The 24,361-nt window shown below is 42.4% G+C and overlaps 2 protein-coding genes across 2 annotated transcripts in view; one reads left to right on the top strand and one right to left on the bottom strand.

The window, feature by feature from the left end:
* Nucleotides 1-4,671: 4,671 nt before the first annotated feature.
* LOC140949197 (uncharacterized) lies at nt 4,672-11,145 on the top strand. The gene has a single exon (XM_073398425.1). The coding sequence runs from the start codon at nt 4,672-4,674 to the stop codon at nt 11,143-11,145; it is 6,474 nt and encodes a 2,157-aa protein (XP_073254526.1).
* Nucleotides 11,146-14,083: 2,938 nt separating this feature from the next.
* The window catches only part of LOC140948654 (bridge-like lipid transfer protein family member 1), a 54,547-nt gene continuing 44,269 nt past the window's right edge, over nt 14,084-24,361 (bottom strand). The window contains exons 55-64 of the mRNA XM_073397926.1: nt 23,725-23,876; nt 23,037-23,195; nt 21,781-21,991; nt 21,162-21,319; nt 20,415-20,591; nt 19,701-19,988; nt 18,622-18,960; nt 17,269-17,608; nt 16,847-17,019; nt 14,084-15,871 (exon numbers count right to left, since the gene is read on the bottom strand). Of these exons, the coding sequence (XP_073254027.1) occupies nt 15,516-15,871; nt 16,847-17,019; nt 17,269-17,608; nt 18,622-18,960; nt 19,701-19,988; nt 20,415-20,591; nt 21,162-21,319; nt 21,781-21,991; nt 23,037-23,195; nt 23,725-23,876 (2,353 nt within the window). The 3' untranslated portion in view covers nt 14,084-15,515. The remainder of the gene's footprint in view (nt 15,872-16,846; nt 17,020-17,268; nt 17,609-18,621; nt 18,961-19,700; nt 19,989-20,414; nt 20,592-21,161; nt 21,320-21,780; nt 21,992-23,036; nt 23,196-23,724; nt 23,877-24,361) is intronic.

Raw genomic sequence — 24,361 nt, forward strand, 5'->3', positions numbered from 1 at the left:
CTTTCCGTCGATGATAGATTTTTCGACTCGGGTTTGTGCTGCCTTATGCATTATTAATGTGCATTTAAGGTAGTTTTCACTTTTGAGACCAATGAAGTGAATGAACTCGACAGGTTAGAGGATCGGTAACAGAATGGTTTCTTGATTTCATGGCCACTACACTATAATTAATTTCTATCATATGATTCCGGCACATAATCCTATGAATTCCAACTCGGAGCGAGGTGATCAATAATCGCATGCTATAAGTTTACAGGGATAAAATAGATCAGAAAATCAGAGAATGTTATTCATTACATAAAACTGATCAGGGTTATTAGGCATCCATCCCGAATTTAAAAAAAATAAACGATAAACCGTATTAAGTTAGGGATCTTTCAACAGTCTAGATTTTTTTTAAAGTTCCAAAGTTCAACTGAACATCAAAACATCCATATTGTCTGGTCTGACGTAAGGGTCGTAGAGTAACTAATCACTGACTGATAGCCTGCAAACCAATTGGGGAAGTCGCGAGAAGTCACGCTAGGGCAGCACGCGAAAGGGGATGCGAGTGCGAGGGGCGCGCGGGAACGAAAGGGAGAGTCGCGAATCACGCAACTCGTAAAAGGAAGACGACCGAGAGAGGAGACTGGACTGGCTTCAGGTACTTTTTCTTTCACGTCTTTTGGGGCCAATCCGAATGATATAATGTTGGCCAACTTCATCAGTGCCCGTCTCGGCCCTAGTGCTTTCTGAGACCGCGTGGAGTTTCTTGCCGAAATTTATTCAAAATTCATTCTTCACGTAACTCAGTCCGTAAGGCGAGGGAGTCACATTTGATAGATCAGGTCATGACTCTTGAACCTTCTTGAACCTAATGGCCTAAACCGTCGTGACGAATTTTTGTAATCCATATCCATATCCATAAGTTTTTCTTCTTTTTTATGTTGTTCCGCCTTTCCTTTTAAAACAATTTTTATTACGACATTACATCTGTAAATCTGAAGAAGGCCGAAATATCACGTTACGAAATAGAGGATATTACATGACCGCTTGGAAATACGAAATTTCTCTTCGAGTGTTGAAGAATATTTCACTCGTTCGCGTTTTTTCAACACGAGAAGAGAAATTTCCAAGCGGCCATGTAACGTTCTATATATTATATAAAAACCAATGAAATACCAAACCATTTCACTTTAATAGTTGTTTGGTGTGAAAGGCGCGATTTATTATGTAGCCATAGCAATGATATTTTCACATGTGAAGATAACATTTTATTTTCACATGTGAAGATATCAAGTTTTCGCGCGAAAGCTCACCTGGTATTTCATTGGTGTTTATACAATAAAAAGTAATATCAACTGTCACCTTTGCAGTAGTCCTTGGATAGGCTCTAGATCCAGGGTCTTTGGACTTCCCATTTTATGGTAACTTTCTTGGGATTGCCGGCCCCTCGGCAATCTATTCCGCTCTGTTTTTTATAGCCGCCTTTGTTACATTTACACCGTCGTGTAGTCCCATCTAGTCCTTTCAATTTACTTTTTCCGCCATTTTGGATAAAGCAGGGGGGCGGGGCTCAGTGCAGCAGTGTGCACTCTGGTGATATCCATAAGCAGCCTAGTCCGGCCCTAGGCCTTCCCGGCTCGGTCAATCCTGGGCCGGGTTGTTCAAAGCTGGTTTAAGATAACCTAGGGTTAGTGCGCACTCTTTGCCTACAGCCTGATGATTCGATACTCAGAAAAAATAGATAACAATTATTCACCGAAGTGGAGGTGGCTAGTATTGGACATATTTACCGAGGCCGCGAAGCGGCGAGGTAAATATCCAATACTAGCCACCGACACTGAGGTGAATACTTGTTTTAGTATATACTAAAACAGTGAGATAATTGAGCACAAAATGATGATTTTTAACTCATTTACTGTTGCCAACGATTACAATTTTGGCGCGCGATGACCGAACGGCCGCGATCGTCGCTTTTTCTTAGCGACAAATAAAACTTTTGAAGGCGTTTGTTTAGCTCTTGCGGGGAAGTTTCTTCAAAAGGAGTTGTGAATTCTGTTTGTATTTAAAATAATTCTGCAAAAAAGATTATTAAATTTAGTTTTAAGCTTATTTATGAACAAGTCACATAAATAAAGTAACACAAGACTTAAGCTTAATTTGCATTTGTAAACAAAAAAACTTTTTCACCGGTTTTATCGATAACTATTCAAGTCAAAAAGACAAAGCTTTACCCGTTAAAACATCCAAACCGAACTTCGTCACCTTCTTGATGAATTTCGGAAATAGCTTGCTTGATTAGTTGTGAAATTTCTTAGTTTGTTACGGCAGCAAACCGGGAAGGCATTTTGCTCGCAACCTACGCGAGTTTGGCGTCGCTCGCTCGGAGGAACTTGAGGTGAATCAGTGAATAGTGCAGGATATTCACTGATTGAGTAGCCAATCAGAGCGTCCGAAAAACACTATCCACTGTTTTAGTATAGTCAGTATATACTAAAGAAAATTATCCGAGAGAGTGCTTTTGACAAAAAGAAAAAGAAACCTGAGTTTAACTTTAACCCTGGGTTAGCGCATCCTCGGAGACCCAGGGGCAGTCAGTCGGGTCGGGAGAAAGGGCGCGACTAACGTTTTCAAGTACGGGCGAAAGAGCCCCTGGGTACCGACTCTCACCAAGCTATTTCCAAAAATTCAAGCGGATGCCGGCTCCTGATTGGGCACAAAAAAAAGCTTTGTATTATTGTGCCCAATCGGCGAAGAGTTTCTTCTGAGTTCCTTTCGTGAGTTCGTACAGGACGGCTATTGTTTCAATCACGCCTTGTCTGGCTCATGCACCAAAGAAATGCAGGCAGTCAGGAAACTTTCAGTTTGATATAAAATCCCCATCTGATATCAAAATACTGTCTGCCCGAAAACTAAAGACGCTTTTCCAAAACTACAAGCTTGAGCTTACAACAGGTATTCACGCTTGCATTGGTCACGTCTTGTGTAAATATTAGGGAATTTTTAAAAGATACCACGACGGCTGACAATCACGAAAAGGTCGCATGGAAAACGGAATTCACATTTTTTCAGTTTCTATCGTGATTATTCCAAAACGCTTACTTTGTCAAATGCAAGCGAACTCTTCTGGAGCTGAATTTCTATCAACATATCCAAGTCGGTGAAGTTAATGAATTTTGTCATTGCTTGTTTACGTCCTTCACAAAACATGAAATTAGGCATTTTCACGAGTAGTCGTGCAGTTGACGGCAAAGAAATGTACAAAAAAGTGTGATGCACCTGCAAAGTTGTTGTTTTGCTTATTTGACTTTCTCGTCGCCGCCGCATCTTTATCTTCTCATTATTTACGATACATTGTGATGAGTCAAAAACAGAATATTCTCCAGGCAAAGTGACCTGCTCCTGCTGATAGCATCCCAAACGTTTTTTTGACTCATCGGTAGTTCCTTCGTTTCTGGTTAGGAAAGAAGAAAATAAAAGTCTCCCTTGCTCGCACAAGCTTGGTGAACGAACCGGGCAAGTGTAGCAAGACAATAGCCGTCGTGTACGAACCCACGAAAAGAACTCAGGAGAAACTGTTCGCCGATTGGGCACAATAATACAAAGCACTTTTTGTGCCCAATCAGGAGCCGGCATCCGCTTGAATTTTTGGAAATAGTTCGGCGAGAGTCGGTACCCAGGGGCTCTTTCGCCCGTACTTGAAAACGTTAGTCGCGCCCTTTCTCCCGACCCGACTGACTGCCCCTGGCTCTCCGAGGATGGGGTTAGCGCTACCCGGTGTTCGATCGAACAACTGGGCCGTGGACTCTACCGTGAACTGTAACGTCAACGACAGAGACTCGCCGGGAACCGGGGCAAGAGACAACGCCTTTTATTAACTTGTGTGATGACAAGGGATGAGGGGACGGGAAATTTGACGTACAAACTTTGACACACCTAAGGTTACCAGCAACCTCGTTCCCAGCGTGCTTTTGGAGGCCGGGGGAGGGAAAAGTGCCCTGGGGACGAGGTTGGGTTACCAGGTTCAAAATAATAAACATAATTCTTTATTTAGCTCATGGTGAAATTACATTTTTAACATAACTGAAATTTGTGCAAGCTTATTGTAACTGTTGTTCAGTTAAAGATTAAGTTCGGTTAGACATTAGTCACGCGTAAGATCAAATTGCTATATTGTACCTCGTGCGTTGTTGCTTGATGCGAAAGATCTATCTGCGAAGTTTGCGAATCTATTCAGGCGTACAGAGAGGACAATCGGTAAGCGTATTTTTCTCTCCCCTTGTTGTTTTCGTTTCAATATTTGATCGATTATTGTTAGGTTTTTTGTGCGCTCGTCTTTTCTTGTTTTGTTATGTAATAATTATTGCTTTAGCTTAGCTCCGTTTCATGTCGCTTAGACAAGGTTTTCTTGTTTGTATTTTTAGTTTGACGTGTTTGACATCAGATTAAATCCCATTGAATCACAGTTGTTCGTGTCTGGTGTTAAAATTCAGTACATCGTTGTCCTCGTGAGAACTTTGACTTGCGACATCCCTACGCCGTTAAACGCCTGCATTTACAGTCAAACGATTTCTCCCGAACGATTAAGAACATTTTTGGACCGTTGTGGTCCAGTTCGTATAATCAGCATAATTTAAGGCAGTCCAGAACCGAAGGAACATGCGATTAAATCGAAAAAAGTAAGATCTGATGGCGAAAAGCGCATTGACAGGTCCAGAAGAACCATGGGACCCCGTGGAATTTGACAATTTGTACGACCAGCAAGAAGCCCAACGCCGAAGCGCGAGAGATAAACATCCAACCGAAAAGGGCTTTGAATACATTCTCAATCTTCGCCGTCAGTCTGCCATCGCAGCTAAGAGGTCATGGAGAAAACAGATCAATTTAATCCATTCGCTTCTCGTTACGCAAAAGGACATTGCGACACTCACGGCGGGGTGCGAAGAACTGGAAAAGAAAATGACACTCTTCTCTGAGTCACATGAAGCATTAGAGGCTATAATCGATGATGAAGAAGAAAGAAAGCTCATGTACGAGGACTTTGAAGTTATCTCGCGCGAAAATAATGGCGTTCTGAGAATGATCAGCGAAAAAATTAAGTCTCAAGAGCAAGAGCTAGACTCGAAGAGCTCAACTACATCAGGATCGACCAAAACAAGCAAGATCTCCAGCAGATCGAGCCGCAAATCTTCGCGTACGCCCCCTCGAAATTCATCCTTATCTGTGCGAGAGAAGAGGGTCCAACTTGAAGGAGACATCGCTTCTCTAAGAGCAACAATGGCTCTTGCTGAAGAAAGGCAAAGGAAAGAACTTGAATATAGAATGAAAATGGACGAAGTGCAAAGAAGAAAGATGGAAATTAAACGGGAAGAGGAGCGTGCCAAAGAAGAGCTAAAGGCCCTGGAAGAGAACTTTCGAATCAAACAAGAATTAGTCCAGAAGGAAGCACAGATGATTGCGTCCATTAAACATGAAGAAGAAGACAATCATATCCTCTTAGATGAGTTTTCAAGTAGACCTCCGACGGAGATAGGCTCAAGGAGCCTTTTAGAGAAATTCCTTGATGATCAATCAGCATCCGTGTCTGAAGCAAACTTACCTCATCCAAACCAATCACCTATTGTTTCAACTAACTGGCCACCAGTGTGTGAATCTAAGGGAAGGATTATCGCATCACAGGCAGCGAGCCACGCTCCACTGAATCCATTCTCGCCACCTTTCAAACCGATCTACACCTTAGCAAACACTTCTCTTACAAACCCTTTCCAAGACGCTTTAACCACGCCCACTGCAGCAGGAGTAAATGGAAAGAAGCCTAAGTACATGGACCAATCCTTGAAACTAGCTGACGAAAGTCCCGAAGGTCAAGTTCAATCAAAGCTGCTTGAAGTTGTGAAGCTGTTGGCGGAAACCCAGAATCAAACCCGTCTTCCGCTCCCTGAGCCAGAAATATTTACTGGAGATCCGCTGCAATACCCTATTTGGGTGAAAGCATTCGAGACCCTCATTGAAGGACGAGCCATCAAGCCAACGGAGAGACTCCACTTTCTCGGAAAGTATGTGAAAGGAGAAGCCAAGGAAGTCGTCGAAAGCTTCCTGCTCTTAGACTCAGAGGATGCCTACGACAAGGCTAAAGAGACGCTTAAGAAACGCTTTGGTGATCCATTTGCTGTTGCAACCACTTGTCGAAAGAAACTTGAAATTTGGCCTAAGATCCAACCAAACGACAGCACTGGCCTAAGAAAGTACGCAGACTTCCTGGTCCAATGCGAAAAAATTATGGAGAAGATTGGAAGCCTTCGTGTTCTAAATGACGATCATGAAAACCGGAAACTCGCCTACAAACTTCCAAGGTGGGCAAGTAATCGCTGGAGTCGATTTGCATTTCATTGGAAAGAAGAGAATGAAACTTTCCCTCCCTTCTCAGAGTTTGTTAAGTTCGTGGTGAAAGAAGCAGACATTGCTTGCGACCCCGTGTTATCTTCACCACTCCCCAACGAAGAAGACAATGGTAGGATACGAAACGAGAGAAACAAGCCAAAGAAACAATGGCTTCCCCAAAGAAAATCACATGACGCCAGTACATTTAAGACAACTACAACTGATGAGAACAAAGGCGCCGACGACGAGAAGCAGACGCCAAAGGCTATCGTCAAGTCTTGCATTTTCTGCAAGACAGATCATGACCTAGACGCTTGTCCAGAATTCATGAAGAGGACTATCAGCGAAAGAAAGGAATTTGCCTCCATCAGAGGGCTCTGCTTTGGCTGCTTGCAGCGTGGTCATTTGTCTAAGGACTGCAAAGAAAGAAAGAAGTGTACCGTTTGCAACCGACAACATCCCACTCCATTTCATGGCGACTTCAGAAGGCGCGAGGAAAACACCGGTGATAAACAAGACTCAAGCAAGACACCAAAGACAAACAATTCTGCAACCTGCTTCATGAACGGCCAAGGCAAGACTCAGGCTAACTCAATGATTGTTCCAGTTTGGTTAAGCCACCGAAACAATTCAAGTAACAAGCGACTTGTTTATGCGCTCCTAGACGACCAATCAGACACAACATTCATTACAGATACCACCCTTAATCATCTTGGTGTTTCAGGGCCAGAAACAAACCTGTTGTTATCGACAATGCATGCCACCGACGAACTGATTAAGAGTAGAAAAATAGAAGGTCTTATGGTGCAGGACTTCAAGCGCCAAGTCACCCTTCAGCTACCTAAAGCCTTTTCACGCGAAATCATTCCAGCAAAGAGATCCCACATTCCGAGACCCGAGTCAGCGCTCCAGTGGCCCCACTTGGAGAAGATTGCAACGCAGATTGTACCTTATCAGAGTAATGTAGAGATTGGAATTCTGATAGGATCAGATTGCCCACGCGCAATAATGCCTAGAGAAATCATTCCTGGAGAAGATGACAGCCCTTACGCTTTGAGATCTGACCTAGGCTGGGGAATCATTGGAAAGATATCCCAACCCCTCAGTGAAGAAGATGGTGATGAAGATAAAATTGGTGTTTCTCACCGAATTTACACGTGCGAAGCATGGGAACCACCCGACCCTCAAGTAGATGCAGTGGAGCCCAGCAAGAGAGGTTGCAACTTTTCCGTTAAAACCAATGTGAAAGAAGTGATCAATCCCTTCCAAGTTATGAAGATGTTTGAAATGGACTTCTCGGAAAAAAGGGCAAACAGACAAGCAACAGTGTCCCAAGACGACTTACAGTTTCTAAGGAAGATGGAAGAAAGCATCCGACAGACCGCCGATGGGCATTATGAGATGCCACTCCCCTTTCGGGGCAACACTCCGAAACTGCCAAACAATAAGACATTAGCCTTACGTCGACTGAATAAGTTAAAGACACGTATGGAAAACGACACAAAGTATCGCCAAGATTACATGGCATTTATGCAAGACATCATCGAAAAGGGTTATGCTGAGAAGGCGCCACACGAACAACGACACAATGACGATGGAAAGCTGTGGTACATCCCCCACCATGGAGTGTACCATCCCCAAAAGCCCGAAAAAATTAGAGTCGTCTTCGATTGCAGCGCAACCTTCATGGGCCACTCATTAAACAAGTACCTTCTTCAAGGCCCAGACCTAACGAACTCTCTGGTTGGCGTCCTCTGCCGATTCAGACAGGAAATGATCGCATTCATGTGCGATCTTGAAGCCATGTTTCACCAGTTCAAGGTAGCAGAAGAGGATCGCGACTACTTAAGATTCTACTGGTGGGAGAATGGTGATACCACGAGGAATCCTGTGCAGTATCGCATGACCGTACATCTATTCGGAGCAGCATCCTCTCCTGGATGTTCGAACTTTGGGCTCAAGAAAGCTGCCATTGACAATGAAAGTGAGTTTGGTTCCGACGCAGCTAACTTCATTAGGAACAATTTCTACGTCGACGACGGCCTTAAGTCGGTTGCTACCGTTTCCGAAGCTGCATCGCTGATAGAGAAAACCAAGAGCATCTGCGCCAGAGGGGGAATGCGGCTTCATAAGTTTATCTCTAATTCCAAAGAAGTAATTGCGAAGATTGCCCCCGAAGATAGAGTGAAAGGTGTTAAAGATCTTGACCTTCACAGTGATGTCCTTCCAATAGAGCGCGCTCTAGGTGTTCAGTGGTGCGTGGAATCGGACACCTTTCAATTTCGGATCGTTTTACAAGACAAGCCCCTAACACGACGTGGCATACTGTCAACTGTTAGCTCCGTTTACGACCCCCTGGGCTTCCTAGCACCAGTGATCCTGACCGGAAGGCAAATTCTTCAGAGCCTCTGCCGAGATAAATCTGACTGGGACGATCCAGTGCCTGAGCCATTGCGTCAGAAGTGGGAGAGATGGAGAAGCAGCCTACAACACTTGGAGAAACTGAAGATTCAGAGGTGCTACAAGCCACCTACGTTTGGAAACGTCACGTCTGTACAACTGCACCACTTCTCGGACGCGAGCGACCACGGGTACGGTCAGTGTTCGTACTTGCGCCTTACAGATGACACTGGTCAAGTCCACTGCAGCTTCGTCATGGGCAAGGCCCGGGTAACTCCACTGAAACCTGTAACGATCCCTCGACTCGAACTAACGGCAGCCCTACTCTCCGTCAGAGTCAGCGCCTCACTGCGAGAAGAGCTCGAGTACGATCAGATTACGGAGGTATTTTACACTGATAGCCAAGTTGTCCTCGGCTATATAAAGAACGACGCTCGACGATTTCACGTCTTCGTGGCCAACCGGGTTCAACAAATAAGAGAGAGCAGCACCCCCGACCAGTGGAAGTACATAGAGACCAAGGAAAATCCAGCTGATGAATCCTCGCGTGGTCTTTCTCCTCAAGACCTGGTCAACAACTCCCGATGGCTAAGTGGACCACCCTTCTTATGGGAACGAGAGCTTCCGAACAGAAATGAAGAAGTGAACCTCGACATCTCTCCAGACGATCCTGAGGTTAAGAAAGTACACGTTTTCGCTACCAAAACTGACCCCGAAAGGATGGCAACCATTTCCGAACGCTTGAAGTACTTCTCCGATTGGCACAGAGCCAAGAGAGCTGTCGCTGCATGCACGAAACTCATAGCCTCACTTCAACACAGTTCCAAAGAACCCGTACATGGCATGAAGAAGACAAGTAAAGAGAAACAAACAACAATCTACCAATCGCCGTCAGTAGATGAAATGCGAAAGGCCGAGCAAGCCGTATTGAAGTCAGTTCAAGAAGAAGCCTTTTCCGAAGAAATTAAGATTCTAAAGTCCTTAGGAGTGAGCAACGACGATACAAGTAGAGAATCTACGAGAAGACGCAATTCTTCCATGAAGAAGACTAGTTCATTATATCGACTAGATCCCTTCATAGACGAGGACGGCGTCTTACGAGTAGGTGGCCGGATCAGAAACGCCTCAATACCATATGATGTCAAGCATCCAGTTATCCTTCCGAGTAAAGGCCATGTTACAATGTTGTTAGTGAGACATCACCACGAGAGGATAAGTCACCAAGGCCGAGGAATAACACTGAACGATCTACGTTCACATGGATACTGGATAATTGGAGGAAACTCATCAGTTTCCCGATATATCTCCAAATGCGTGACTTGCCGTAAACTCCGTGGAGCGTTAGAAGAGCAGAAGATGGCAAATCTGCCCGAAGACAGGCTGGAACCGGCCCCGCCCTTTACTCATTGCGGAGTTGACTACTTTGGCCCGTTTGTTATAAAAGAAGGCCGTAAAGAGTTAAAGAGATATGGAGTGCTGTTCACGTGTCTGTCCAGCCGTGCCATCCATTTGGAAGTGTCCGCCTCCCTAGAAACCGATTCGTTCATTAATGCATTGCGCCGCTTCATAAATCGACGGGGCCCGGTACGAACGATCAGATGTGACCAAGGAACCAACCTCGTGGGCGCCAAGAACGAGTTAGAGAAAGCGCTGTCATCAGTGGACCGGTCCCGCGTTCGCCATTTTCTTTTGGAACGCAACTGCGATTGGATTGAATTCCAGCTCAACGTTCCGTCAGCTAGCCACATGGGTGGCGTTTGGGAACGACAGATCAGAACGGCACGCAACGTGCTTTCTGTCCTACTAGACCAATGCGGTAGCCAGCTGAATGACGAATCTCTTCAAACGTTTATGACGGAGGTAGAAGCAGTAGTCAATAGCCGACCCTTAACTGTTGAGAATTTGACGTCCCCAGACGCATTAGAACCGATTACTCCCAATCACCTGCTTACGGGAAAATCAAGAGTCGTCCTTCCACCACCTGGAGAGTTTCAACGGGCTGACTTATATCTTCGAAAGAGATGGAGGCGCGTCCAACATCTGGCCAACGAGTTTTGGGCCCGTTGGAAAGGGGAGTTCCTTCATACCCTTCAATTGCGACAGAAGTGGGTGTGTCCACGACGTAACCTCCAGCAAGGAGATGTTGTAATCATCCGCAACGACAACCTTCCTCGGAACATGTGGCAAATTGCTCGCGTAGAAGAAGCTTATTGTGATCCTGATGGTTACGTACGAAAGGCAAAGCTAGCAGTAGGAGATGGTACTCTAGATGACAAGGGACGTAGAGTCAAGCACATCAGTTACCTTGAACGACCTGTGCAGAAATTAGTACTTCTCGTACCAAGCGATGAGAACCGGGGAGTCCCCACCGAGGAGCCTTAGAGCTACCATAGCTGAATTGACTCAAGGATATGACGAACACTTATGAACTGGATGTGACTTTATATCTTCGATTAACATTTGATTGACTGATTTCCTAAGTTTTTTATTAAATTGATTAGCTCAATTTAGGGGAGCCATGTAACTGTTGTTCAGTTAAAGATTAAGTTCGGTTAGACATTAGTCACGCGTAAGATCAAATTGCTATATTGTACCTCGTGCGTTGTTGCTTGATGCGAAAGATCTATCTGCGAAGTTTGCGAATCTATTCAGGCGTACAGAGAGGACAATCGGTAAGCGTATTTTTCTCTCCCCTTGTTGTTTTCGTTTCAATATTTGATCGATTATTGTTAGGTTTTTTGTGCGCTCGTCTTTTCTTGTTTTGTTATGTAATAATTATTGCTTTAGCTTAGCTCCGTTTCATGTCGCTTAGACAAGGTTTTCTTGTTTGTATTTTTAGTTTGACGTGTTTGACATCAGATTAAATCCCATTGAATCACAGTTGTTCGTGTCTGGTGTTAAAATTCAGTACATCGTTGTCCTCGTGAGAACTTTGACTTGCGACATCCCTACGCCGTTAAACGCCTGCATTTACACTTATTAACTTTACAATATAGGAGAAATAAAAAGTGCGAGCTGTGAAAGTTTTTCTAGTTAGCTTCCCATCCAATTAAAGTCCAGGTAAAAAAGAAGAAAATAGAATAGATAAATGAATTAATAAATTAAATCAACTTAATAAAGAGCACTCACCCATCCCCACCTACTCCTCAGCCGAAAAGGAAGAACTTTTGTGTCTTTATATTTTGGTTAGTTTTCCGGGGCTCGCTAATAAATAATTTTATTCTGTTGTCCACACAGTAGATAATGTTTGACTAATTTGGGAACTACGATAGGGCTTGAGTTCATTGAAAATGGAAGGTCTTTCCAGATATCTATAGCGATGAAAGGTAGTGATTGTTTTCCTATATTAGTTCGTACTCAAAATTCATAAAGATTCTGTTTAGCTGCATATCTTGTGCCGTATCCACGAATATTACTGGCATACCGAAATATCTCATTACGTAGCGTGCCTTTATGCCATTCATTAATAAAAGAATTTTAAAACATGGAGGCGATAAACATTATCCGCTATTAAAATTCTTAGTAAATTTAGTAAAGGTTTGGCTCTTTCTGTTTCTTTACCTTATGCATATGGGACCCGTGGCAGGGATGTGGGACAAAAAAAGAATAATCTAACAATATGATTCTGTTTTACTTGTGTTTTCGTTATGTGGGTCTTATATGCACTGCCCTAAGTTGCTGTAGCGAAAGGTAGTGCCTTAATTTCGAAATTTTTGCAATATATCGAGAAATGCGAGAACAAACAAATAAGATGTCATTTTTATCACATCATATCATTCCACATGATATTCTCGTTGATCGTAACTCCAAAATATTTAATGGTCGCGTGGAGCCGAAGGTGCAGGGTTCGAGTCCTTCCGAATTATTTATTCATTCATTCTTTTTTTTTCCGTTTTTTGTGGTGTTGTTTTCTATAAATATATAGCTAAATAACTGTTACTTAATAAAGTGCAACAAACAGCAAGAAAAGTATTGTGTTTCCAGAGAAAATATCGTGCACCGCAAATTAAATATATGGATAAACAATCTGAATTTCTATTATTTCCTACAATTTACAGTGGGAAAACCAGAGTTGATAACCACTTGATCATTTTCTAAACAATGTTCCCACGAGTTCTTTCTCTAGACTGATAGTAATTATTCTAGTACTTTCCAACATGTAAATAGGACATTCAATATCATTTTCGATTCTTTTAAGTCTCACTGCCTAACTAATGCCAGTATCAACAGAATGTGCCGCAGCATTACTATCTTTTAGATACCCTAGTTTTAGAAATCTTGAAAGTGATCTAGTCAACTTCCAAGGCCGCAGACTAATTTCCTCAAACATTCTCGGGAGGCAAAAACAGCACACGAAATCGCTTTCCGAATTTAAAACTTGACTCTTTGCCTTCTGCTGTAGAGCTCTGATTTCCATAATTTATATGTGAGAATATTGAAACTTTTACTAATTATTCTTCAAGATTAACTCCAACCGACATATATTGTACACTAGCTATATTGAGTAAATCTTACGTAATGAAATATTCTCTGAAATTGTATAACTTTTGTGAGCACTGTATTGCCTCTCCTTTTGGAACACTCTCCTTCGCAGAGGTTTCTGCTGGGTATCCCCCCAAAAACTAGCAATAATCGAAAAATAGAAAGCGCCTGGGGAACGACCCTCGGGAAGAGGGAAAAGGCCTCTGATCTCTCGTTTCCCTTCCCATCGTGCCCTGCGCGCTTTCTTTTTCTAAGAGACCTCTGCGGAGAATAGAGGTTCCACGAAATTTCAATGATTCAATGTCCGTTCTATGGAAGGTCGAACAATTTGTTTTCGATTTTCACATGACATCACCAAAATTCAAACTAAGAAACTATCGATTCTTCTGAGTATCTACTTTCAATGAGGTATTACGGCACCTAAACGCCTTCATCCAAACAAATTTTTGGTTCGAAAGGGTTCTTAGTTTTGCGAAAGAGGACGCTTGAATTTCCAGGCTTTTGGGTGACGTGGCATTTAGCTGACGGCCAGGAAAGCTCTTATGTGGGTTAAGAGAGATTTTGCTATCTTTGCCTCTGCGATAAACAAAGAAACCGTGGTGGACGTAAAGACTAATGATCAACCGGTAGCGTGTGCGAGTGGTAGATGTTTATTTTTGTGGATGGTTGTAATAGATGAGATAGTTTGGGACACTTTTTCCTATTATCGTTTCCCCTTAGGTACTATAAAACGACGAGGTAACCCGTAAAAAAAAACATGCAAGAAAACAAAATAATCTACTCCGCAGAGTGAGCGTTAATTCAAACCCAGAAAAAACATGACACTTGAGTAAATAAGATGTTTTATAATTTTTTAATAACACAATTTTTTGTAACAAGCAGGAAATACAAAAGGAAACACGCCTTGTTTATGAAAGCAATTTAGCTCGCCGCAGCTCAATGCGGCGATGTATTTTTAAAAACGCCAAAATTACAGTGCTTGTTTTAAACTGCAGAATAATTCTAAGCAAAATTTGTACCAATCAAACAATCATCTTGTGTTTGAAAAAGGGCAAAAGATTTTAAAAGTGTTCATATAAATAAAAGACCAATATTCACAGCTTATTCATATAATTTCATTCTTAGCATAGTGATCGCTGCATTAATTACCTTACTAACTTCAAATCGCTTTCATACGTCGAAAGTTATTAAAAGTTCTCAAGGAATCACAAAAATTAAATATACAGAAAAATACTCGTCTTAATTATAAAAACAAAACCGAATTAAAGAACTGGTATTATTTCCAAACGTGTAATGTTCGTTATTCAAGCGTACATTTTTTATCTAAGCTATAGTAGCAACGGTTACGCGACTGGAAATTATTTGCCTGTATAAATTGCGTCGACCAAGCAACACGTGCTGATTTAATAGTAAAAAAGAATAATAATGAACTTGATTTGAGGGTAAGATAGAATGGTTACAGAAGGTTTTCGCGAGCCATTGATGTAAGAGCCATATTTCAAAAAAGAACAAACTTTTTGAGTCGCCCCACATAAGGGACTCCAAGACAGTATTAGATTCTGGGACAGCTACATTTACCCACACAAAGTAGATTCCATGTTCTTGCAGCTCAAGGGATGAAAGCTACAACGCTTCGCGTATACGGCAAACTCAAGATGATAATTTCTCAAAATAGAAAATGAAAAGAAACAGCTCAAAACAATTCGTATGGATACAAAATTGCGTGAAACGACTGACTTATGTGTGGAAATAATGAACAGTAAACGACAAGTAAAGAGGAAACTTGGTCACGTGGTACAAATTTCGCGTTTGCCGTTTGACGTAAACGTGAAGCTTGACCTCTAAAATGTGTAGCCAGTAAAACGTGTAGCCGGGTTAATTAGAACTAAATACGAAGAAAAGCTTAAGCTTAATGAGGATACCAAATGGCCCTCTGATGCCTCGCAATTCACGAGGAACACAGTTTACGCCTTTTTATTTTTTGCATTATTTTCTTCTAAAGCGGATTTGTAGAAGGAAAATAGGAATAAATTGCCAAAAAAAAAAACACGAAAAATTCAAAATACACGATTAAAATGTTACAGCAGGAGTGAAACTGGATAACAAGTACACTAATTTATCCTCCTGCACCATTTCATTGTGTCGCATTTCTCTCATGTCACGTTATGCCAAAATGGTTGCTGCTTGCCTCGCAGTTGTCGATCTTTGTTTTGCAAAAATGCGTCAAAACGTCTGACATTTGCTCCTTAATACCCGAGCTTTTATTCCGCCTATTCCTCGTCGCCTAGGTAACTTGAACTTTCTTGCATTGCCGCCAAAAGTCTGTCAACCAGCAGTGATAGGAATGTATCCATTGGATCCATTGCGCCTCTTTGAGCCCACTTAGGAATAGTTAACTGCGCATGCGAGAAACCCAACTTCTGAAGAACCCAGTCAATATTAACAGGGTCCATATTTTTTCCTGCCCAAGACAAGAAACGAACTCGCGGCTCAAGTTTCCAGTGCTTGCTGCGGAACTGACGTATCCTCTTAGCTTCCGGTTTAGGGGCCTTTTCTCTGTCTTCTTTCTCTGACATGAGCTCCTTACGAACCCGAGTCGGGGGTGACATGCCGCGAGGAATGGAACCTAGTAGAAGATACCAAATACACAACCTAATATTAACCGAAATAGCCTACGTTCGATATGTTAGAATTCTAAAAAAATGACTCCGAGGCTTTCTGGTCATTTTTCTATATTTCATTTCGTTTTTTTTGTACTCAAGTCTCTTTTGGGAATTGCGAGACAATGGAGTCTTGAAAAATTTGCAATTTTGACCCTAAAGCCTCAGATTCATGTAAGAATTTTAATACCTTGGACATGGGTTATTGGCAATGCACAAAGTCTTAAAACATCTTACACCCCACTTATCAACCCCACGTATTGACCTAAGTCCTTACATACACGACTTTGCACAAACACTGAGCCGCAAGAAGCTCTTGATATTTCGACCGAATACACTTCGCTGGTGGAGTTATATAATACGTTGATACCTGTGATTTGCAAGTAAAGAGAAACTGTTTATTTTAACTGAAGCTTGGTTGTCAAGGATGAATGGCAACGCAGCTGTGGGTAGAAAGGCGCCATGGAAATGTAATCGCAAACTGTTGGAGATCAAGTGTAGACGATTATTGAACATGTGTCAAATTCTGACATTAAGGAGCCGCGACCTAAAGACAATCCGACATAAAACCGACCTTTCCTGCTTCAAATCGCTGCTAGCCATAGGTCTGTGAGATATAATACTGAACACTTTCCTTCCCTCCTTTCAAAGTTATTCCTCCAAGTTTTGAGAATGGTCTTGTATTGCTAGCAACTTTGATATCGGGTGGAGGGAGGATCACAAGCGCAAGATCATATGTATAAAGGTACAATGGCTAAAGTACTTTTGCAACTGGTTGTAGGTCAAGCCGTTTGCAAATTTTTTTTATACAGCTAGCCTTAAACAAACAACTGTAGATGTTGACACAGTAACTAACAACAAAGAATTCGGCAACATACAATATGTTACGGCTGAAAGGTCGCAATACAAAAGGGATGCGTTATCGACTTTTTTTTACTTACCTGTAGTTGATGTCTCGTTCTCTCTAATGTATGTCTGGACCACATCGTGTAAGAAAAACAGAAGTCCAACATCCACTGTCACACAAAGCCCATCGTCAAAGGTTGAATTCAGGCTCGTCTCCACTACATGTGGACTAGCTGGTGTCATGGGCAGTAACGTGACGGAAGGCGCACTGATAACGCAAAACAACATGCAGTCAATAACCACATAAAACACCAGGAAATTTCCTGTTTCAGGCTGGTGACAAAAGAGTAGTGCTTGTAGATGCGGTTGTGACATATGTAAGGCAGTATCAAAAGGTTTAAACAATCTAATTTACCCGCCTCATCTTTAATTCAGCACTGTACAATTTCAATCTGTGTTCTAATTGTGTATTTGGGATAGGTTAGTTTTTTGTTCGGAGTTTTCAGGGTAATCTTACCTCTTTTGCTTTCGAACCCACTTGGAAGCAATAGAGGTCATTGGCATGTCATGTTCAGACCGGAATTCGACTTCAAACTTGGGAATGGCGAATATCGCCTCTGTTTCGTGTTCATATCGGAGACCACCAGAGTAACTGGATCTTCTTTCCTTAGATGGAGTTTTGCCGCCTCCTAAGCTTTCTGAGCGAGTTTTATCGAAAGCGACAGGAGCGGAGCCTTCAGTGGGACTGATGTCCCCCCCGGTCGCACAGACGTAATTTAGCCAATCCTGTACGGTACTGCCCATCGACGGGGGACTCCTCCTGCCACGAGCAACTTTTTGGACTGTTCCAACGTGTGCTGTGAAAAATGATATGGTAAAAATAAAAGTTACCGTATTTATTCGATTAACCGCCCTGAGCACTTATTAAACTATTGGACCTTGAGAGTGGGCGCTTGTTCGAGGTGGGCGCTTATTCGAGGCTGGGCGCTTATTAAGTTTTCAACATTTTTAGCAGTGTAGTATGTTTATTTTGCAACAAAACAATAAATGGTAATAACAAAACTCGAAGATGAAACAAAGCAAGGTTTCTGTAAAATACGCTGAAGAAAACTCCGTCTTCGGGGAAGTCTCTTGTTAGTATTTATTCAATTTTGGGGGGGGGGTGGGGGGTGGAAGGGGAAAAGGGGTGGGCGCTTATTAACTGTTTCTGCCTTTAGGATGAGCGCTTTTTCGAGGTGGGCGCTAATTCGAGGTTGAGCGCTTACTCGAATAAATACGGTAATAAGGAATGTACAAAGGGGATAAAATTGAAGTGGTGCAATCTGCGTACTGAGAATATAAGTATTTTTCAGAACTAAATCAATAATGGTAAGTTCAAAAAACGCTTCGAATAATGCAAGATTGCATTCAAGATTGACGGCCTTAACTGTTTACCTCCTCAAACCTACTCATGTCGAGCAATATGTGACTTTCTTCGCGGTGTAACGACAATACAGAGATTATGTATCACTTATACGTCAGAAATCGTAAAACTCCGAAAACAATGATTAAAATAATCTTCTTTTTGTTTGGTTCAAGAAAAAGTAAAACTCACTCTAACGATGAAACCGGCATCAGACCAGCAACAAATGCGGCTCAATTTAGGTTCCTGGGAAACTGCCCACCTACCCCTCCCCTAAGTCAACATTAACACTTACTTCTCACTTAGGGAAAAATTTTGGATTAGGGGAGGGGTAGGTGGGCAGTTTCCCAGCACCCTAAATTGATCGACAAATGCAATAGATAACACGAGAAAAATTAATAGTCGCGTGATGTTGACCGTTAACACGCCGCTAAATCTCAACAAAGGCAGGCAGGTTTAATATATCACCTGAAGAAGGCGACAGTCTTCCACTGAGCGGATCACCAGTGCCATGTCCGAGCTTAAGCGATAGATCCTGTACAGCTTTAACCCGTCTCACTTGACAGCTCTTCTCAACCGAGCATACTTTGCTTGAAAACGTCATGTAAGGTCTCTGAAGTGTGAACAGTACCCAAGACTGCGAGCGGAAGTTGACTCCATGGAAGCAGGCCAGGGCAAAGCCTTTACCGTGTAAAGTCAGGCTACCACCCAATAACACGCCCCTGTCTGGCAGAGCGTTGCTAAGGACGCTCAGTTTTAGTCCCCTGACCGCGTTCAGTACTTTTCCCCAGTGTTGATATTTTAGGCCTGCAAACAAGCAAGAGAGGTTTTTTCAATAAGAAATCCCCAATAGAAAATTCAAACCAAAAAGCAATGAAAAAAGTTTATCCAATTTCCTTCTCCACATTTTGTACCTGTAGAGGTGGATGAAATTCACTTAGATCTCCTTTTATTTGTACTTTATAATTTTAAGAAATAATGCTAGACTAGCCCGACAGTCGAATTTTATCTTTTATTTACCCGCCCCCCTCCCCCCTCCCTAGCAAACCATGCGCGTACTCAACTGGGGACCTAGAACAAGGATATTGGCTTTGGCTCGCAGAATGTCTTAAACATAGTTTAGCCTGCGAGTAAAACTCTCCAGGATGCTCTGGCGGCGAGGCGGGAAAAGGAAGGAGAGCTTGCAACTATGTTTGTGGAAATTGAATTTCACCTCCGATTCCTACGTGTCTCCCCGTCGACTGAGCTGTTACATTTCTACCAATCATCGGGAAGCGGAAACGGGTGCGAATGTAAACAAAACATTGAAAAACATGTGCTAAGGGTAATGACTTCATTACTGTCATCTCCGCTAATCAGCATTTCGCATCGACATTTTCCTTTCAGAAATTCAAATTTCAGAGACGTAGTTGCAAGCTCTCCTTCCTTTTCCCGCCCTGCCGCCAGAACGCCCTGGAGACTGAGCTTGCTCGTGGGGTAACCAGGGTTTAGTTTCGTCTACAGCGCAGGCTAGGTTGCATATGACCTAATTGTAAAATAATACTAACCATCTTTATTCTCTTCTTTGCCTGAAACTTGAGAACCCGCGGAGACTGGGTACGACAACGATGACATCACATCCCCCGTAATGAGTGGAGCCTGGGGACGAAGTGAGGACAGTGCCCGGATGCTGTTCCTATGTTGCTGCGCGAGAAACTCCTGAATCTTGGCGATCATTTTCACCATGTCAGGAGTGGTAGAACGACAGATCATCACCTTAAAATCTGTCCATGCCAAATCACCATGCATATAAATTTTGGCATTAACTGGTTCACGCTCTTGCTCAAACAAATTGTCTAGTAAAGAAATAGAAAGAAATGATGCTAGTAGCAAGATTTCAGAGAAGCTCCTCCCTCGTCTTCAAAGCTCTAGTTTTGCGCCTGTGCTCTGCTACGGGGCAAAATTAATAAAAAAGGAAGAGCCATCAAACGGAGGTTGGTATAGTGCCGTTTACAGTGGGCCCCACTGCAGTTTGGCAATTCGGATGAGAGCGTATTTGATTTACAAAAGAGAATCCAACAGGTTTTTTGCTGCGCAATAACACAGACGATTTTCAAAAAATCCGAATTCTCTCAATAGGAGGGGGTCTAACCTAGAACCATGTGGTACCCAGTTCAGATGCTCTCATCACTAAGCTACAGGTGACTCGCAAAAGTCCAGTCAGGAGTAAGAACAACTTGTTTGTCAGCATAAGACAAATGTCACAAATGTGTATAACTCACCAGTGGAGGGGCTGGTGGTTTCTTGTAGCGTCCACTCGTCACGCAGGTCCGTTTTAAATGCAGACAGATTTCCCATCAGTATACATGTACCCATGTAATCAACACGTGCTTCAGCGTAACGTAGTCCCAGATGAATCAGATGTTGAGGGTTGCTGCCACGTTCCTCGTTAACATCAGCTATCAAGAGTAAAGAATAGTTAAAAATCCTCTCATTCTTTCGCTATCAATAATTGATACTCCCGGGTTCAAAGTGAATATAAATAATAAAGATAGCTACAATCGGTTAATCAAAGTTGTATTGTTATCAACCGCGGCAGGATAAGCTCAGTCGGTATAGCGCTTGACAGCAGAGCAGAAGGTTTCGGGTTCAATTTCCGGGGCCGGACAATTACTACTCAGGTGTTAAATAACTGAGAAATGAAGGTACTACCTTTGCACTGCAAGCGGCTAGACCTTCGCGTGGCTCGGATGACCACGTAAAACGGCGGTCCCGTCTCCAGTAGGAGACGTTGATATAGTGTCCCCAATTAGCACTTCCGTACTAAATACATTGGCACTCAAACAAAGCGCATTATTTTTTAATATCAGCCGCGGTGAACCACGGATCACTCCGCTAAAAAGCTTTAGTACCATGTGACTATTCAGCTACAAAAGGCCTATTGTTGGTGTTTGAATATCTTGATAACACACTTTTTCCCGTGTGATTTATATAACACTGACTTCTAAGGAAATAACACTGGTATCTACCTCGCATTTTAAGCTCTTGTATTTCAATATGTCCACCAACGATCCCGCTCCGTGCTTCATATAACGCCTGTCTCACACTGGCTGTTCCTTTTAGCTCTCGCCTTCCCGTGTTAGTCAAGGTAACGTGACACTGCGAGCGAAGGTCACTCGTGCTCCAGCTAAAAGAAAAGTAAAACGATAAAAAAAAGTGCTTATTCACTGAAAGAAACTATTGTATTTGTTAGCCTACATTCAAACTGCCGAAGGGGGTACTAAAATAAGGAAAAATTAATCTAACGAGAAAACCCAAAGTTTGTAATGATTTTAACACTTCGATAAAAAAAGCCAACAAATTATCATCGTTAATATATATATTTGATTGTAACATTCCTTTCTTATTCGCAGTCTAAAAGGTAGCTTTATGCTTAATTTTCATAAGATGAGATCAATAACAGAAAAAAGACGAATAATCGCAACGCTACTCTGAAGCAAATGGTGGATTTCAGCTTTAATAACAGTCGATTCAAGAAACAAAAAAACTTTATCTTATCTCTCTGATTGAGAAATTCTAGAATCATTTATTACCCTAACTAAAATTCGCTTGAACAAGACAGTAATTAGGAGGTAATCATGCTCTTACAGTGTTTGGCCCATAACGCTGCCCATATTTGTGGAGATGTCAATTCGAGAGAGATTGAGCGCCACAACTACTACTGTCTCCCACTTGGACCTAGTGCCCCCAAGACTTGACGAGGAGGAATGACTCAGACCTCCATCAACTTCCGTTTCTGACGAACTTTCAATGGGTTTAAGTTCCGGTTGCCGTTCAGGAGATCTTATCTTTTTCGCACCTGCAACAAAGGACCATCATTTTTGGTTAATACAACGCAGGAATATTCTCCCTTAAATAGCGTGTAGTTCAGAGAGCCTTTAAACATGGGGTCAACTGAGGTTTGTGGTTAACTGACCACCCACCCCTCCCCTAAGTCACAATTTTGCCTTAAGTGAGAAGTAAGTGTTAATGTTGACTTAGCGGAGGGGTAGGTGGTCAGTTAGTGAAACCTCAACTGATCCTAAACAAGTAAACATGCACCCCGCCCCCCCCCCCCCCCACTCCTCCCCCATAAACGAATACAAGGCTCTCACCAATTCATGATAATTCTCTTCGCATTTGATAATGATGACATGGAGTCATCGAAAAGTCGTGTTACTTTTTTATCGTTGATTTTTCTTTTACAATGTACGTCGAAATCGATTGTTATCACGATAATTCGCATCGTCACCACGATAATTCGCACCTCCAACAAGACTGTCTTGCTTAGACTGTTTGGTTCTTAAGACCTCAGACAATAAAATTAATGTTCTGGATAGTTTCTTTGATTGACATTCATTTAAAGCAACCTTTATTCGCCGTGTCTTATTAAATCAATTGCCCACTTTTTAACGTAAATCACCGTGAAACACTTTGGTTTGTACTCCTTCACGAGTAGTCTCCCTCGCAGCCGTTTTTAGTAGGAGAAGCGTTGCGTGACGATACTAAAAACGGCTGCGAGGGAGACTACTTCACGAGGCGTCACAGGTAAATCATGTCATTTTCAGCCAGATGAAGAAATCTTGTTCTCTTCGTTTTCAATTCGAACAAAATAATAATAAATAAATAAACTATAAGATGATAAGTGTGGAAAGAAATAAATAAAAATTCTAAACCAAAGACATTTCCTCAGGTCGGCTGCTGGTCTGAAGTTAAGGACGTGGAGACGGACGGCTGACTAGTCGGCTGCTCTCCCAACTGAGTTCCCCGAGTTCCTTGTCACAGATAACTCAATAAAATAGTACAAAAAATAGTTGCAATAAAATAGTACAAAATATTGATTATAAAAGGTATTGGCCGCTTACCTGACACAGATGATCGTCTTCTGGTGTAGGTAGGGGAGGCAATGGCGGGACTTAAAAGGCCGTGCTTAGTCCCGCTCATAGTCATAGAACGAAAAAGACTGGGCGATGTGGGGAGGAAGCTAAAAAAACTGGTGCCTGATGACGCTGCTTTACGATGACCTAGTAAAGAAATGACAGTTATATGGTGCGGGTCATGGTGACATAAAAACAAATATCAAATTTGCCTTGCAAGGAAGGAATATTTTCGACTTCAATGCTCAAATATAGCTGTTTAAAGTAGTTGGATTCTCTAAGACAACTTCTGCGTCCTTTTAAGATGCGGACATAATTTCGTTTTTACAACACTAGTCTGAGATCATAAGAGGAATTGGAGTTTGAACACTTTGACTTCTTGTTAACGAAAGCAAATGTCGCAAAATGGTTCTACATGAGTCTGTCTAGTAGGGGCCTACAATGTAGCGTGAGCACGCAGGCGAACCATTGACAATAATCTCAAGCCAACTCATTATAGTCACCGGGATTTGTGTCGTGAGAAATTAACCGATCGGTAACATTCCGTAGGAAATACAATTTCGTCGAAGTTACTGAAGACCCACGATTATGTCATGAACAGAACAGAACAGACCATACAAGTACTCCTGTCATGAAAACCACTTAGGTTTACACTGCTGGGTTTAACCAGACTTACCTGGTTTATGCTTGCTGACTGGGGATTTTACTGGTGTAGACGGTAAGGGCTCATCACGACACTCAGACTGGGATCGAAAGAGTGAACGCGTCCGACGCTTTGCCGAGGGTGGAGTAGTTGGTGCTACCTCCTTTTCGATGACAGATGCCGATCTGTTATCGATGACAAAATAAAATTACAACACGTACAACAACGACATCTTAACGTGGAATCAACTGCTGGTCGATCTTTGGGGTAAAGCAAAGCACAAACTTAAAGACGCAATTGCCTATATAACGTTGGGTTTCTTGATATTCAAGATTCTCTTGGTCTTGCACATTTCTTCTACATAAATTGCCTCACTCTAAACTACGAGCAGTATTTCCGGACCTTCTATCAATCAAGTGCTAATAATATTATTGTCGACTCTACGAGCCGCTACTTCTTCGGCGCTAGTCATGGACAAAAAAAGCAACGTTGAAGAACTTATGGAAAGTGCTGCACGTCAAGGGATCTGGCTTCCTCTCCATAAGTAACTCAGGGTTCGTACAGATTTTTCAATCCAAAATTCAAGACTTTTTCCAGTCTTTTTTCCAAAACAATAATTTCTTTTTTCAGACTCGAGGTTATCAAATAGGTGATCAATACAGACCTCAAA

The sequence above is a fragment of the Porites lutea genome, chromosome 9 (assembly GCF_958299795.1).
Source record: "Porites lutea chromosome 9, jaPorLute2.1, whole genome shotgun sequence".
Lineage (NCBI taxonomy): Eukaryota > Metazoa > Cnidaria > Anthozoa > Scleractinia > Poritidae > Porites > Porites lutea.

Excerpts from the sequence above, each read along its gene's own strand:
- LOC140949197 (XM_073398425.1), top strand. The coding sequence starts at position 4,672 with ATGGCGAAAAGCGCATTGACAGGTCCAGAAGAACCATGGGACCCCGTG.